This window comes from Triturus cristatus, chromosome 4_1 (assembly GCF_964204655.1).
Source record: "Triturus cristatus chromosome 4_1, aTriCri1.1, whole genome shotgun sequence".
Classification (NCBI taxonomy): Eukaryota; Metazoa; Chordata; class Amphibia; order Caudata; family Salamandridae; genus Triturus; species Triturus cristatus.
In genome coordinates, this window is record NC_140585.1 from 746,785,152 (window position 1) to 746,802,149 (window position 16,998).

Genomic DNA, 16,998 nt, shown 5'->3' on the forward strand with positions numbered 1-16,998 from the left:
TGTATATATTTTTTAGAATGTGTTGTAAATTTTCATTGAGCTTTATTACGCTTAAGCTTTTAGTTGCCAGCAGACATTTGCCCATTTATCATTTTCGATGCCCCTCCAATGTTTGCTCTGAGCTTGCTCCTGGCCTTCTAGGAAATCGAACTGGAAGGAGCGCACAAAGAGAATAGGAGCTGTGTGTATAGCTCTCAAACATGGCATTTTTCGGTGAGGAGAAAGAGTGCCTTATGCGAGTTGGGTGGCACCAGTTTCCTTGTTGCCGTTCAGAGATGTACCATTTCATGCTGTGAAGGGGTAATTTGTTAAAGTAGCCACTGACATACCAGCAGGAGCCCAATCAGATGAATTGGAAGAATGTGCTGTCTTGTATTTCTGAACTGCCCAGGCAATGTTTATTTTTCAGTCTTCTCTGAAAGCCACGAGGAGGTCGATGACAAAGCCCTTAAGGTGACACGAATCTCTGTTGCTTAGCCCTCTTCTCAGCAGCATTTCTGCTTCACCGCTGTGCTGCTGTGTGTGCTCCTGTCTTCTCTAATGTTAAAGCAGCAAATCAGAGGCATACTGCAAAATGATCCCCCCCCCCTCTGCAGAATGTGACGGGGGACCCCGTTGTCGCACAGATATTCATTCGTCTTGGCCTCTATGGGGGCCCCTGAACGCCGCCCACCTGCTCTGCAGGGGGTGCTCGTGAAAGCAGAGTGGCTTTCCTGAGCGTTTAACTATTTCTTGTTCCATGCTATTGCACGCATTTCTGCAAGGTATGCAGTGGAATGGCTTAGAGCAGTAGCTGCCCGTGGAGGGAGTGCTGCCGGGTGGTGGGGCGGGGAGGGGCAGGGTCAGGGGTAGTAAACACCGGAATATGGATGAACGGAGGTGAGTAAACAATTAAAAATATAAAACTAATTTCATTGCGCGCGCTGCATCGCATTTTGCAATGCGGCGCACGCAACGAAATTCGTTTTCTTTATTTAATTGTTTACTTACCTCCGTTCATCCATATTCCGGTGTTTACTACCCGCCACCCTGCCCCTCCCCCGCAGCATTTCCTCCACGGGCCGCTACTGGCTTAGAGTGTGAGGGGGCCCCCTTGAAACAAAAAACACTGGGGGCCTCCTCCCACCCCTGCACTGCGGGGGGCCTCCGTTAATCCCCTGCACCAAATGACACCTATTGTTCCAATGCTGTAGAATTTATTTGAGTTTATTGCTGCGATAGGTCAGTTGATGTCAAACCAGGGACGTAACACAGGCCCCTGCTGCCCCCGCGGAGCAGGGGAAGGGGCCCCCCAGCACAGCACTCTGGCTGCAGAGCTCCTGATGGAGCCTGGAGGGGGCCCCTCCATGTGCCTTGCAGGGAAGCCCCCTCAAGTTTCAATTCCGTCAGTGTGTCAAACACTGGGGGTGAGGGCAGCTTTCCCCGCATGTTTAGGTTCAAAAGACAGAGAGCAAAGGTGGGTTGGGCTCATATGAAACAGTCTGACCCTGGGTTTTGGGTGGTCCAAACCTGATGAAGCAAAACATGGATAGTGATCAAAGGAGTCAGAATGAAGTCATGGGGATAGTGGGCTGTAGACCCCTGACTACAGCGTAAAGGCAGTCCTAGCGATGCGCCCCGTCTGATGCATACTAGTAAAGTGATTAATTTCAGCTGATCCGTACAGGGGTCTGAGGGATATCAACACGGAGAAGACCTGTTTATGTTTAGCAATTTATGTACACTGTTATTTCAGTCGCCTATAATGCTATGAACTTCAGGGGGCCAATATTTTAAAAACTTTTAAAATCTTGTTTGGACCAAGTCTTTGTGGAAGTAGGAAAAGTATTTCAAAATTTGGCAGACCTGCAGCATGCAATATCTGTTCATGCTGTAATCCCCACCCCCCCAATATTGTTGGTTGACGTGATCATGCAGTCTCACGAAGTTGTGATCACCTTCATCATATTGTGATTTGCACATTGTTTCAGGTAAAAGTGATTCCATACATTTTGTTTACTCCGTATCTTAAGCTGTAAAAACGGTAGAGAGTAACCTATGTCTAAAACAGACTTCTTCTTTATAAATAATTTTATAACGTATGATATATGAAGTTATACTGTGTACGTTTGACTGTATGTGCTCTCTGGTGAATTGTGGCATTTCACTAAATTTAGAATTAGTGCTGGTGTATATCATGCAGCCACAGTTTCCAAAGACTTTCCCTGCTGAGCGTGGACAGAGGGTCAACGTATGCCATCGAAAGTATGCTATAGCCTATGACGTATGCTGGAGAGTATGATCTTTTAAATTGTTCCTCAACCCTACTTTGTATTGACCAATCAGTCGAAACGCATTTTAAAAATTGACAATTTTCCAGTGTTTACAAACAATGCAGTGATGACGCCTGACACTTCAAGTTTGACTCTTTTGTGCCACTGATCCATGTCTGTTAAGAGACAAGGCACATGTTTTGTTTTTTATTGTGTATGTGAGAATAGGTGCATAACTGCGTTCCCTGCAACTAGCCGTTAATGGCTAAATACTAGTCTGAAATGGTCGTCTGTTTGCTTGTAGCAACAAAAATCACCCTAAATAAAGAGATTCGGCAGTGTCGAAAGAGCATCGCTTTCTTAAAAGGATGTGGCCTCCACTGAAAAGATATTGAAATCTAAAATATAAGTAATATGTCAATGTGTGTTTTTCCCCCTGATTTTGTCTAAATGTGTTTCATCGTTTTGGCAGAATGGTTTGTTGTACTTAATTATTTTTGTTTTCTCCCTTTTTCCTCAGTCATGCGCAGGAATCCGTTTGGAATGGACATCTGTTGTCGAAAAGGGTCTCGAAGCCCCCTTCAAGAACTTTATAATCCAATCCAGGTCAGTGTACTCATGTTAGTCAATGCACATCTTCCCGATAGCCAACCTTAACGCCATAATATGGGGCACATATCAAGCCCCGTCACACATTCTGTGCCAATCTCTCCAAACTTCCTGGTTTTATGCTATCAGATCCATGTTACTCGACCTATGTCTTTCAGGGGATGTGCCTCCAGTGTACTAGTTTGGTTGGAGGCATTATGCACTTCATGAAATAAATAAAAACCTACCTGAATTTGGCTTGGCCAACATAGTTCAATTGACCTATCCTGCAGTCAGATGTCTCGCCCAGCATTGATGAGACATCAAGCGACAGGGATTTGTGTTTACCAGACATTACCTGGGTGGCAATGGGTAATGGCCACTGCCCTGACGTTACTTCGGTAGTCACAGGGAATGGCCATAGCTCGGGCACGTTCGACTGAGGAAGTTCAGTCGCCATCTGAAAAAGGTACAAACCTGCCCCTCGCTCCACAGTTCTAAAACCTGCTAGTCACATTGATCTAATGTAAGCTTAACATAAGATTTGTTGGAAGAGTTCCTTTGTGTGTTTCAGCTTCACACTCAAGAGTCTCGTGGAGGCAATTCCATTGGGCTAGAGGGCAGGGTCCTGTAAGGAAATCCGAGAACAATTTCATATTTCTTTAATTAAAATGCTGCTCGTATAGGCTGCCATTTCTGAAAGTCATCAAGAGTACATTATATGTATTTTAATATTAATGTGTGCCCTTGATATGGCATGATTTAAAGAAATCAATTGTCCCCTTTAATGGTATGTAAGTCAAACATATCAACAACAATATGTTGTCCATACTCATGTAATGGCGCTTATGAAAAGACTCCAATAAAAAAGACAGGAATAGATCACCATATTTTATTCACACGATTCACATGAAGGGCATGAAGTGACCGCAAGTGGTAAGTAAGGCATAACATAAAATGCAAAAGACAATGAGCCCCAATAAGAGCAACCAGTGGCCAGATATTTTGTAGGCGGTTAGTCCAATCGGGTTGTGTTGTGAGAGTGATACCCCTGAGTGTAATCCCGAATGTTTTTTAGGCTACTTGTGGGAAGTTAATTTTACGACCCAGATCGGTGATTCAATGGGTCATCATCGTGACTGTCTTAAATTTTGGAATCCATTTGAGATGGATGTTCTAGAACTAGGTTAAGGGCCCAAGTACAAATTGGCATTACTTAGGGAACAGAGTACACAAGTGGGAAATTGTCATAAATGAGGAAATTGTTGTCCGAAACCATGAAAATGTGGCTGTCTCTTTAACCTTGGGGTGGTTCAAGTAATTTACGAAAGGAGACTGTGGAATTGTAGGAACCATCACTGTTCAGTGTGCCTTGCTGTGCCAACATTTAAATGCCAGGAAAGCAGACTGAAAGCAAATTTTATTGATGAGAGGGAGCTGGTGCATAGATCACCTGACCCTAGATATGCCATATGTTTACTTGAGTTCACAGATCATGCGTACAACTACAACAGCATTCTGAGTCCGCTGTAACTGGTACATGAAGGTGATCAGCTGGATGCGGTGCTGTAGACCAGTATGTAATGTACTGCCGCTCCATCAAGATGGCTCATTGACTTTGAGAATAAGGATGCTCTTTCTTTTATGTTTATTTAGTTGTGTTCCTAAGAGTCAGAAAAGATCAGTGACTTATCTGGCTGCATGGTAAATATCCACATTAAGTCACAGTACAGTAGGACCACTTATACTTTGCTAAATTTGCTTTGTGCAATCTGCAAGAGATCGTGCCTCTCGGAGATATAATTAATTATGCAACACCTCTGTAGGCATATTTTGTAAATTCTTTATTATATGTTGTACTTGAGCCGCAGGAGGATTACAGACACCTGCAGTGACGACACCTGCTCACAGCTTCCAATGCACGATCAATAGGATAATGAACGGGTACCCGCTAGAAACACTAGAACGTTCACCTAGCTCTCCCCGCATGCTTCACGTGGGAGGGAGAGCGCAACAGTATCATTGGACTGGCACCATCCCTTTCTGTCACTTAAAAGAAACCACAAATAGTTTAGCTCAGTGGCACATTTTCTTTGAATTACATTTTTTTCAGATTCAAAAGTTGTCAATCTTTCTATTTTTGTAAAACGTTCAACGCAGACTTTCCTAGTCACAAGGCCTTGATCCAGTTTTTGAACGCGTGTGCAGCCCACTGAGTCTGGGGCGGCTCTTCTGTGGCCCGCACTCCCGTACTACAGCTGCACACTTGAGGCGCAAGCAGCTGAACTGGTGTGCATATGATCACCATGGATGTGAGAGGAGTTGGCAACTTAACACATTTCAACTCTCTCTTTATGATTGGCCCATTAAAATTCCCTGCTCCAGAATTACTGATATCCAGGATTGCAGTAATCCTGGGGGTGGGAAACGAATGGGGAGTGCATGTTTTGGGGGAATAACAGGCAGGGGTGAGTGTTCCAGCATCAATTCCTTTATATTTTTCCCTGGAGTTTCAGCAGCTAAAATTTCTGTGTGAAAAACAAAAACGTATAATTTTAGTCGGCCTAGTAACTCCTGTTCATGGGAATTTGCAGGACACTTGTAATGTACGCCTTAGCGTTTCAACCACATTGAGTTTAAAGAATGATGTATATTATCCTGTGCCTCATGAAAAACGTTGCCTTCAACACCCCCATCTCAAATTTATTCTCGGTAACCTGTATTTTTAGTTATTTGTTTTTACCGTTTTTATATGACAATCAATGGTCCACCAAGGACCGCGGAGTGCTTGACAAAGAAGGCACAAGTAATGCATTCTACAAAAAGTAGATATATAATTCAGTCAGCAAATAGTCTGCAACCGTTGAAGTACAGATGTTTTCCAACAGGTTTAGTCAGTGCTTAACTTGTTAAAAAAATAAGTGCCAGGACTCTCATCAGGGGGCCACTGCAGCTTGCACTACACATTGCACCTAAAATGCTGCCAGTGATACTAACAACACAACTACTGCCCATCAGACTCCTGCAAGTGTGACAATTCAGGCTATTTCAGGCCCCCAAAGCTATGAGAATGGCTTGGGCAGCAGGTAATAGCCATTTTTAATGTATATTGAATTAATAATTAACTGTTGTTGCAGTCATCTCTAAATCAGCCAGACAGCGCCACCTTGTGGCACACTGTTTCAAGCATCTGTGTTGGCAATTAAGTGCTAGTGCCGACTCCGGAAACCACCAGCTCAAATTAAGCACTGGTAGGGTTTGAAAGGTTTTAGGGGCAGTTAACACACTTTATTGACTGCGAGGCTGTCTGTAAACTAGGCCATCCAATGAAAACATTTTAGATTCATGCCGGGTTGCTTTTGATTTACAAGTTGGCCAGATGAATGGTATTACCCCAACAAGAGGACACCCAGTTTGGTTACGTATCTTTCCTTTTCTGTCCAATAAAAAAAAAGCGTTTGATAAAAACATTCATAGTGGCTGCTTGCAGGTTCACGCAGATTCCCTGTGCAGGCCTTATGTTAAAGAGGTGGAAATGCTGTATCTTGGGACCAATGTAAGGGGCCGTGTAACTGCTGAGGGCCATCGGCGGAACTGCATGATTCTACCATCTATTCTCCTAACCATCATTAGTTTAATTCAACTCATTAGTGTTGTTATAGTAATACTGTACACCAATGCTTAATTGGTTTAAAAAAAAAAAAAAGAAGTGCCAGGCCCCTCCTCAGGAGGCCACTGCAGCTTGCACCGCCCATTGCCCCTGCCAGTGACAGTACCAACATAACTACTAAGATCCCTACCCTACAGGTGTGACAATTCAGATGGTTCCAGGCCCTCAAAGCTATGAGAATTGCTTAGGCAGCAGGTATTAGTCCTTTTAAAATGTTTATTTAATTAATAAACAACTGTTGTGTGCTCATCTTTAATTTAAACAAACAGCACCACCATGTGGCAGACTGTGATAAGTGTCGGTGTTAGTAATTAAGTGTCGGTGCCGAGCACCAGAAACTTCCAGCTAAAATTAAGCACTGGAGTTAACAGTGTAAGGGGGGACACTGGCCGCTGACCATGCTCCAAGATCAGTATAGGGTGCATGGTCACACAGAATGGAGTCTCTTTCCGAAGGGGGTATAAAGGACAGAGAAATAGGCAAGCAGCTGAATCACAAGTGAGTGGAGCATTCACACTTATGTGAAAACTCCCTTTCAAGAATGGTCTGTTGCTACAACATTAAGAAGACCGGTGACAGGCAGGAACAAGAGCACCCCACAACCCACAAACACACATGAGAGTAAGCAGGAGAGGTGAGGTCATCTGAGTTAGCGAGAGGAAGGTGGGATTGGGACGTACGTATACCACAGGCATTCATAAGGAGTAAATGGGAAGTTGAATGCAGAAAAAGAGGGGTGTTTGGGAAAAGAGGCCAGGTGACATGTGCAAGGACTGTTAACACCTCAAGGCACTTGCAGGAGAGCAAGTATTACATTTTGATCATAATGGGGACTGTTTTTGAGCCTTGCTAACACACCCCCTGTGTGGGTTTCTCCCTTCTGTTATGCATATCAGAGAAAGGATGAATGCAGACCAAGGGTGAAACAACTGCTATCGTGATAGCCACAGAAGCAACATAAGGAAGCTCTTCTAAGCCGATAGGGTGGTAATTGTATGGAATACTTCTACAGAAAAAGCGGTCGATGCAATGAATGAATATGGCATTTATAGAGCACACTGTAACTCAAACGAGAGCATCCTGGCGCTAACTCAGACACCAACTGAACCTATAATCACCGCAACAAGGAAATGACCACAGACCTTGAGCAACACAGCAGAACAAAGAATAGGGGAATCCTGCCCAACTATATTACCGAATAGCAAAGTATCTGGTGCAAGAAAAAGCCAAGTGTTCAGACTCTTCATAAAGCTGGCTTCATTATCTATAAACCAAAGCTGGCCTGGAAGTTGATTCCAAACTTTAACACCTAAAACCATGAAGGACTTGCCACCCTGGATTTAAGTCTGAAATCTGGAGGCTTTAGAAGATTGACAGAAGACCGAGCAGCAAGATATTTGGGACCCGCAGAATGAAATGTTTTGAAGACCAGAGCGAGGATCTTGAATAGGAGCGGCAATGTCAGTAATAGACTTTAAGACATTTTGGGCCAGGCTTGTGGAGGGGATGCTGCTGGATGTCAGCTGTAAGGGCTTGGTTGATCTTTGTATGCCATCTTAGCTATGCCTCTGCATGCAGGTGTAAGAAAGCACAGTCACTAGTGGCCACACTTGCTGTGTCCCGTCAAGAATTCCTCATGATAGGCAAAAGCGGTTCTCCCTCCCCTATGCGTGATGGATTTTCTTCTGACAGCCAATTCATAAAAAGAGACCAGACTTGTGGATGCGCTTTGAATGGAGACCATCAGTGATGCCAATAATGAGGTGGTAAAAGCACAAGTTGGTAAAAACCGCTCTCATTAACAGAGCGTAAAGGTTTTCCTCGAATAGCGGAGGAATCTGTTTATCCCGGTGCTGTGCTTGAAAGTGTGAATCAATTCTTTGCACAAATTTTCATGAATTATTTTGGTCAGTACAGTGGCTTCGTATTCTATATTTAGTCACAAGGCGATGTTCTAGAAAGCCCACAAAATAAACCTCTGTAGAAACCCTGTACTAATTTCCCGTAGTTTCTGATTGTGTGTCTGTGCCAGCAGCCAAACAAATCGTCCACTTACCTTTGGTTTGCTTGTCTCATAAAAAAGAAGTCCAGCTAAAAAGCATTTTCTTTTAATTAGGTTATTGTGCTCTTTAATGTCCTTGAGAAGTTGTTTGACTTCAGAGAAGAGATAACTAAATAAAATAACTGAGGAGCTACACCCCACCATGCTCTGTGAGGCAGAACATCACTGAATGAGCCTATTGTAGCTTTACATATCCCACCTCAATCCCCCATTAGCCAACTCAAGCCAGCAATCAACCAATAATAGCATATTCTGGTCGATCACGACAGTCCCAGGATTGGCATTACCATCTTACTAGCCTACCATCAGCCCACCATCAACCCAGAACAACCTGCAATCAGTCCACCATAACATGTCAGTACTTCTTTACCTACATAATGCTGAAACTACAGGTCTAATGTAGGGGAAGAGCTCTGGTGACTGCTCACCTATGGCCTAATGAACTGAAGGATTTTGCAATCACAAATCCTGTTATTCATGAAATCACAAGACTTGCAACCGCAAAATTCCTAATTGTTAGGAACAAAACCCATTGTACGAAGTCCAAAACTTTTTTCCAACTCATAAAATAGGTTTTGCGACCCATACCAATTTGCAGCTTGGAAGGGGCGGGAAAAGGGTGTTCCTGCCAAATTGAGATTCAATGGCCTATGTATCAATGGTTTGAGACTCCAATTCTGGTCGCAAACCATTGACCAGTTATCGACTCCTTAAAGGAGGTGGCAACTGACTCGCAGAGGGAAAGGCATACCCTTGGGACCCCTACCCCTTTGGGAATTGGATTGGCAGCCTCAGTGGCAGTGGTTCGGGGAGCCATTGTCTTCTCCTTTTGAAGTTTTCGCAAAAGGGATGTTTTCAAAGCTGTGCCAATTCCTTCAAGGAATTCAGGCTGCTTGAAAAAAAAAGGTTCCAGTTTAGGAATGCAAACATAGAAATGGTTGTCTGCTGTGATTTGCAGGCCACCCGAAATGGTTGTCTGCTGGGATTTGCAGGCCACCATCCCCGTGTTTGTAACCAATCAGAGGGAGAAGCAAATTGTGACCTGCTCAATGATTATTAATTAGGTGAGTCATTCTGTAACACCCTGTGAATGATGGTTTTGCAAACCAGCCTAATAGTAAGCAAAATCTGATTACGTAGGTAAGCAAAATCTGATCCCGTTTGAAAAAATGCAGTGCATGATTTGTGACTACATTTTTCAGGATGGAATTTTAGGACATCAGACACTTAGGGCCAGATGTAGTAAGCTTTTTTGCAGCCTCACATGGCCCGATTTGCAGAATAGGGCCATATATGATAGCAAAAATGCCTTTTTAGATGTACAAATATAAAATTATTATTCTGTAACACATTAACAATTCACAATTTGTGTTTGCGACCAAAAACTGATTCGGTATTTGGAAACCGTTTCCCTTCCAAACAGTGAAAAAGAGTTGTATATATTAATGTTTTGCAACCAAATTTCAGTCACAAAACAATAATTTACCTACTACAAACATGTAGTGATAACCCATTCACAAATGGGAAAGGGTCCCCTTGGGACCTCTTCCCTTTTGAATGTAAAAAAAAAAACTGTTTGTGTAAGAGAAAGCAGTGGTCCCCAGGACCATTTGCCGTCTTAAACAAACAAAAATAAAAATAAGAAATTATCCCGTTTTCTGAAAGGAAAACGGGGTACAGTATACTTAAAAAAAAAAAAATGCTATATTCACCCAGCCAAGCCACTGTCCCTGTAATGACGATAATTCTTAGTGGGTTGCAAATTGCGACCTACTTCATTAATATTCATGAGGTAAGTCAATTTGCGACCCACTAGGAATTGTTAATTTTAAATTACATTTTTCACACATTAGCTATAGTGATTTACGAATTGCTATTTGGAGAAAATCGCGATTTGGAAATCCCTATTCCCAATGTTAGTACCTCTGACCCAAAGCGCCTTCCTACACTGACACACGGCCAGAAGATGTCCTGCCGCAGAGAACATGGCGGCGCGTACCTCTGATCTGACCCTTCCCCTCCCTCCCTGTGACCGAAACATTCCAGAAGTGGTCAGGGACATCATCCTCCGAAACTAACAGACCTTCTCTGTTGTAGAGCAGCATAAAGGGGTAGTATAGAGACAAGGTTCTTTTTTGGGGGGTTGGCGTCCTCTCAGGAAGCAGGGTGGGGGGCGTCCAACCAAAACTGCTTTATTTTGCCTCCTGACAGACGTACAACACGAGGTGCGTGTTTATGTAAAAGCGTGGTATCATATGTAATTTTCTTGCACTTCAACCACAGACGGTGCAGGAAGGAACGTTGTGGCTAAACGTTTATCCAAGAAATACGCCGCGATTTTCTTTCGGGAGACATATTTAGGGCACACGTCTCCTTCCTAGGAGAGGTTTGAGAAACATAAAAATAACCTGAATGCTTTGAGAGCTTTAAGCGCTCAATGGTGCGTTTCTAAAAGTTCTCCAAAACGTGCTCGTTATTGTCAGACACTTGCCATTGAAATCCTAATTCCTGTTTATTGATTCGGGCATTCTTCTGCGTGTCAGGGTGGCCCGGCTTTAGAGGAAAGGCGCCGGGGGTGTAGATTACAGAGTGAACCACTCAGTGCCGCCGAGCGCGCGAATCTCGCTGCGCACGTGAATGCAGGTACTTCTGGGGAAGTAGCTGTAATGGATGAGAATTCCATTACTGAAAGTGCTGTCCCAGTCTTACATATACAATCACGGGCAAAAAAATAGCTATTTTCCATATTTCAAGTTTGTTGTTCACAGTGAGTTCAGGATGCATTGTGCTACACTCTTGAAAAACGAGTAAGCAGGCATTGTGGGGTATTAGCAAGCACGGATATGACAGAAATACAATGTCAAATATAGCAAAATAAACCTTGATAAGAGTGAAGTATCATTCTGGGTCACATGGTCTCTTCTGATATCTGGAAGATTCTAGGGCATATTTACAAAGGCCCAACGGCACCGGAGCGTCATTTGACGCTGCGTCTGCGCACAATGCTGAGCCATATATACAAGACCACACAAAGCCACCGTACACGGCTTTGCTTGGCCTTGTAAATATGCCCCCCTTTCACGCATTACTGTGTGAAAGGGGTGTTCCATTGGTGTTGCTGTGGGTGTTACTATGCAACATCCATGGATGACCAGATTGGGAGGCCGCTCCTTCTCCTTCCTTGCGGCCCGAGCCTGGAACGCCCTTCCGCTCCACCTCAGACAGACAACATCGCTTCGCATCTTCGCAAGAAACCTCAAAACCTGGCTCTTCGACAGACCCCCCCCCCTTGATGGACTGGAGCCTGCTAACCCCCCCCCAGCGCCTTGAGACCTTACGGGTGAGTAGTCATGCTTAACAAACGACTGATTGATTTATTGATTCTGACACATTCCCAGATGTACAAGGTCTCGTAAACCTGGGAGTGCGTCACATTCTAACGCCTCCCCAGGGGAGGCGATAAAGTCGTGTAATGAAAAGAAACACCTTTATTTCTCCTCGTTTTTTGCTCTTTCTAAGTGTGCTGCATTCTGCAGCACATAAAAGGAGGAAAACACCATCAATTATTGTTTTTGTGCAGGAAGGTCTTCCTTCCTGCACAAAAACAATCATCCCTGCAACGCAGGCACCCTTGCACCATGGTGCTAGGTGGCTTGCAGCACTGAGCTGCGTCATTTTCTAGTAAATGTGCCCCTCTGTTTGATATAAGGCAGCCTGCTGAGGCGGAGGCTAGAATGGTTAGGGATATAAAATCGGTCAATCTTTCAAGGCTGATAGCAGCATGTTAAAGGATAATTTGTGTACTTGGATCGTAGGGCCTACAAAACAGTGACTTGTAACCCCGACATTATTTCAGGTGGTGTGCATTTGAACCCGTGCCATAGCACAAGCTGTATTTCTTACCGTATAGCGCTTTGTCTGTTTCTCCCCATCTGTTGCTCTCCCTTGCTGCCACAATCACTAGTCTTACAATAAATGATAGCGGTACAATTGGTGGAAGGTAGAGGGGTTGTGTATAACACCAGTAAACCATCACAGACTGACATGCTGACGAAACATTGGGCATATTTTTTGTGCCAGTTTTAATGTTTGTTTTTAAGTTAAGATATGCAATTGGCAATGATATGGCATTAGAGCACCTTCTGTAGTCCAGTATTACTTCCAGGCGGTTCAGAGGTATCCATTGCAGACTGTCATTATTGTCATATTGCTCCTTCTGTCCTGTCTGTCAGCGAGATGCTTGCTGCTGTTGCTGTGTACGGTGAAGATCTGCAATGTCTGGGCTTATGCAGCTTATTGTCCCATTGCTCCTTCTGACTTGTCTGTCAGTGTGATGCTTGCTGCTATTGTGTTCGGTGAAGATCTGCAATGTCTGGCCTTATGCAGTTCATTGTCCCATTGCTCCTTCTGACTTGTCTGTCAGTGTGATGCTTGCTGCTATTGTGTACGGTGAAGATCTGCAATGTCTGGTCTTATGCTCGTTATCGTCCCATTGCTCCTTCTGTTCTGTCAGTGTGATGCCTGCTACTGCTGTTGTGTACGGTGAATATCTGCAATGTCTGGCCTTATGGAGCTTATCGTCCCATTGCTCCTTCTGTCCTGTCTGTCAGTGAGATGCTTGCTGCTGTTGCTGTGTACGGTGAAGATCTGCAATGTCTGGGCTTATGCAGCTTATTGTCCCATTGCTCCTTCTGACTTGTCTGTCAGTGTGATGCTTGCTGCTATTGTGTTCGGTGAAGATCTGCAATGTCTGGCCTTATGCAGTTCATTGTCCCATTGCTCCTTCTGACTTGTCTGTCAGTGTGATGCTTGCTGCTATTGTGTACGGTGAAGATCTGCAATGTCTGGTCTTATGCTCGTTATCGTCCCATTGCTCCTTCTGTTCTGTCAGTGTGATGCCTGCTACTGCTGTTGTGTACGGTGAATATCTGCAATGTCTGACCTTATGCAGCTTATCGTCCCATTGCTCCTTCTGTCCTGTCTGTCAGTGTGATGCTTGCTGCTGGTGTTGTGTACGGTGAAGATCTGCAATGTCTGGTCTTATGCTTGTTATCATCCCATTGCTCCTTCTGTCCTGTCTGTCAGTGTGATGCTTGCTGCTGGTGTTGTGTACCGTGAAGATCTGCACTGTCTGGTCTTATGCTCTTTATCGTCCCATTGCTCCTTCTGTTCTGTCAGTGTGATGCCTGCTACTGCTGTTGTGTTTGGTGAAGATCTGCTATGTCTGGGCTTATGCAGCTTATTGTCCCATTGCTCCTTCTGTCCTGTCTGTCAGTGTGAAGCTTGCTGCTGTTGTTGTGTAGAGAGAAGATCTGCAATGTTTGGTCTTATGCTTGTTATCATCCCATTGCTCCTTCTGTTCTGTCAGTGTGATGCCTGCTACTGCTGTTGTGTTCGGTGAAGATCTGCTATGTCTGGCCTTGTGCAGTTTATTGTCCCATTGCTCCTTCTGTCCTGTCTGTCAGTGAGATGCTTGCTACTGCTGTTGTGTTCCGTGAAGATCTGCAATGTCTGGCCTTATGCAGCTTATTGTCCCATTGCTCCTTCTGTCCTGTCTGTCAGTGTGAAGCTTGCTGCTGTTGTTGTGTACGGTGAAGATCTGCAATGTTTGGTCTTATGCTCGTTATCGTCCCATTGCTCCTTCTGTTCTGTCAGTGTGATGCTTGCTGCTGTTGTTGTGTACGGTGAAGATCTGCAACGTCTGGCCTTATGCAGCTTATCGTCCCATTGCTCCTTCTGTCCTGTCTGTCAGTGTGATGCTTGCTGCTGGTGTTGTGTACCGTGAAGATCTGCACTGTCTGGTCTTATGCTCGTTATCGTCCCATTGCTCCTTCTGTTCTGTCAGTGTGATGCCTGCTACTGCTGTTGTGTACGGTGAATATCTGCAATGTCTGACCTTATGCAGCTTATCGTCCCATTGCTCCTTCTGTCCTGTCTGTCAGTGTGATGCTTGCTGCTGGTGTTGTGTACGGTGAAGATCTGCAATGTCTGACCTTATGCAGCTTATCGTCCCATTGCTCCTTCTGTCCTGTCTGTCAGTGTGATGCTTGCTGCTGGTGTTGTGTACCGTGAAGATCTGCACTGTCTGGTCTTATGCTCTTTATCGTCCCATTGCTCCTTCTGTTCTGTCAGTGTGATGCCTGCTACTGCTGTTGTGTTTGGTGAAGATCTGCTATGTCTGGGCTTATGCAGCTTATTGTCCCATTGCTCCTTCTGTCCTGTCTGTCAGTGTGAAGCTTGCTGCTGTTGTTGTGTAGAGAGAAGATCTGCAATGTTTGGTCTTATGTTTGTTATCATCCCATTGCTCCTTCTGTTCTGTCAGTGTGATGCCTGCTACTGCTGTTGTGTTCGGTGAAGATCTGCTATGTCTGGCCTTGTGCAGTTTATTGTCCCATTGCTCCTTCTGTCCTGTCTGTCAGTGTGAAGCTTGCTGCTGTTGTTGTGTAGAGAGAAGATCTGCAATGTTTGGTCTTATGCTTGTTATCGTCCCATTGCTCCTTCTGTTCTGTCAGTGTGATGCTTGCTGCTGTTGCTGTGTACGGTGAAGATCTGCTATGTCTGGCCTTGTGCAGTTTATTGTCCCATTGCTCCTTCTGTCCTGTCTGTCAGTGTGAAGCTTGCTGCTGTTGTTGTGTAGAGAGAAGATCTGCAATGTTTGGTCTTATGCTTGTTATCGTCCCATTGCTCCTTCTGTTCTGTCAGTGTGATGCTTGCTGCTGTTGCTGTGTACGGTGAAGATCTGCAATGTCTGGCCTTGTGCAGTTTATTGTCCCATTGCTCCTTCTGTCCTGTCTGTCAGTGTGAGGCTTGCTGCTGTTGTGTAGAGAGAAGTTCTGCAAGGTCTGGTCTTATGCTCTTAATTGGCCCATCGCTCTTGCTGTCTTCTCAGTGGGATATCCTATGCCCTGTGTAATGTGTTTTCTTTGGCTTTGGAACTTAATGGCAGGACCTGCAATTGCTCTTAAGACAACATGCTCTTGGTAGGGTGTTCACATGCCCAATATGACTTCTTTAATTGGAGATCTGTGGATAATAAGTCATCTGAGCATGCTGGAGACCTGCTAATCTCTGCGTTCATGCTTTCTACACCATTACACCAGCCTTGGCAGCATCAAGATGTGCTGCATCACACGCTATTGCAGTGTTACAAACACACTCCTGTGTGATACTCAATATTCAGACAAATGCATGCCTGCTCTCGATATTACATTTCCCAAATATGTGTGCCATACATTTTCACAACGAAAGTCAATACACAATATATTTGTAGATTTACTTACCTATTGTCAGGGTCACTGGAATTATGCAATTGTGGGCCACCACGTTTTACCATAATTATGGATTTGCCGCATTTGCCACATAATCATCATCTGCTGCATAATCTGCAGAATTTAGCACAAAAAAAATTGTTGTTTCTTGCTCAAATGGGTCAACAGTTACTAAAAACTCAGCAACGCATTTTGCAGCGCAGTAGAAGGCCATTTGCAAAAATTGACTGATCACCTTTCTATTGCTTATTGCTATGTTTGAGTGTTAAACTGGTATCAATGTGGTGCAACCTTTGCCCACTCAGTGTTAATGTGTAAAAATAATGAACTAATTGTATCAGAAAATATGCCACATTATGCAAGATAATTTGCCTTTTCTTGCTGCATAATTTAGTCAACTCTGCTGCATAATTTGGCCCAACCCTGCCGCATAATTCCAGTGTCCCTGCCTATTGTTGTACAGCTCAATAATAAATACAAATGGCCAAGTTTTTCTTAATGCTGATATAACTCTCTGGGGAGCAACAGAGAGGCACAGTCGGTGTTAGATCTACCAGTGAAATTTGGTCATAGTTAACTCTGTCAGTAACCACAAACCACCTTTCGAAAACAATCGATGTTATTAATTCAATAGCTAATAATTGCTCTCTATTGATTTTAGGTAATTGATAGGTAAAGAGACAGTTGACAATAAGTACTATATTTACATAATGTGGAGGGTTTCTAGATACCCCTAACAGAAGTTAATTATTGCCAAGTTCAGTGGTCCTCAATTGATTGGACCCAATAATATTTGAGGCTGTGACCATCGGGTTATGCACAATTGATGCATTTGTCCTCTGCACTATCTGTCAAGCGAAGTATTGTCCAGTACTCATAGCAAAGCACTTTTCTTTCATATTTATAAGAACAATTAAAGTTCCTTCATCAACATACCTTGCACAGACAATCCTCTGACATCTAGGGTCTCGGAATTGAAGCCGTCGCAGCTTTGTGTTGGGCGTCTCTATTGTCTGGAATATACTTCCTCATGATATGAAAACTCTGCCAAATCTCCTTGCCTTTGGAAAATCTCTGAAGACCTGGGTATTTAACTTTGCATGATCTGTTAATTTGGTCTCAACAGCACAAGGTAGCTAGCGTCAAGACACCTTTGGG

The 16,998-nt window shown here is 44.0% G+C and overlaps 1 protein-coding gene across 2 annotated transcripts in view; it reads left to right on the forward strand.

The window, feature by feature from the left end:
- The window catches only part of CHST11 (carbohydrate sulfotransferase 11), a 551,611-nt gene that overhangs the window by 273,270 nt on the left and 261,343 nt on the right, over positions 1 to 16,998 (forward strand). For both annotated transcript variants that reach the window (XM_085653259.1, XM_085653260.1), the window contains exon 2: positions 2,773 to 2,858. In XM_085653259.1, coding sequence (XP_085509385.1) covers positions 2,773 to 2,858 — 86 coding nt within the window. The remainder of the gene's footprint in view (positions 1 to 2,772; positions 2,859 to 16,998) is intronic.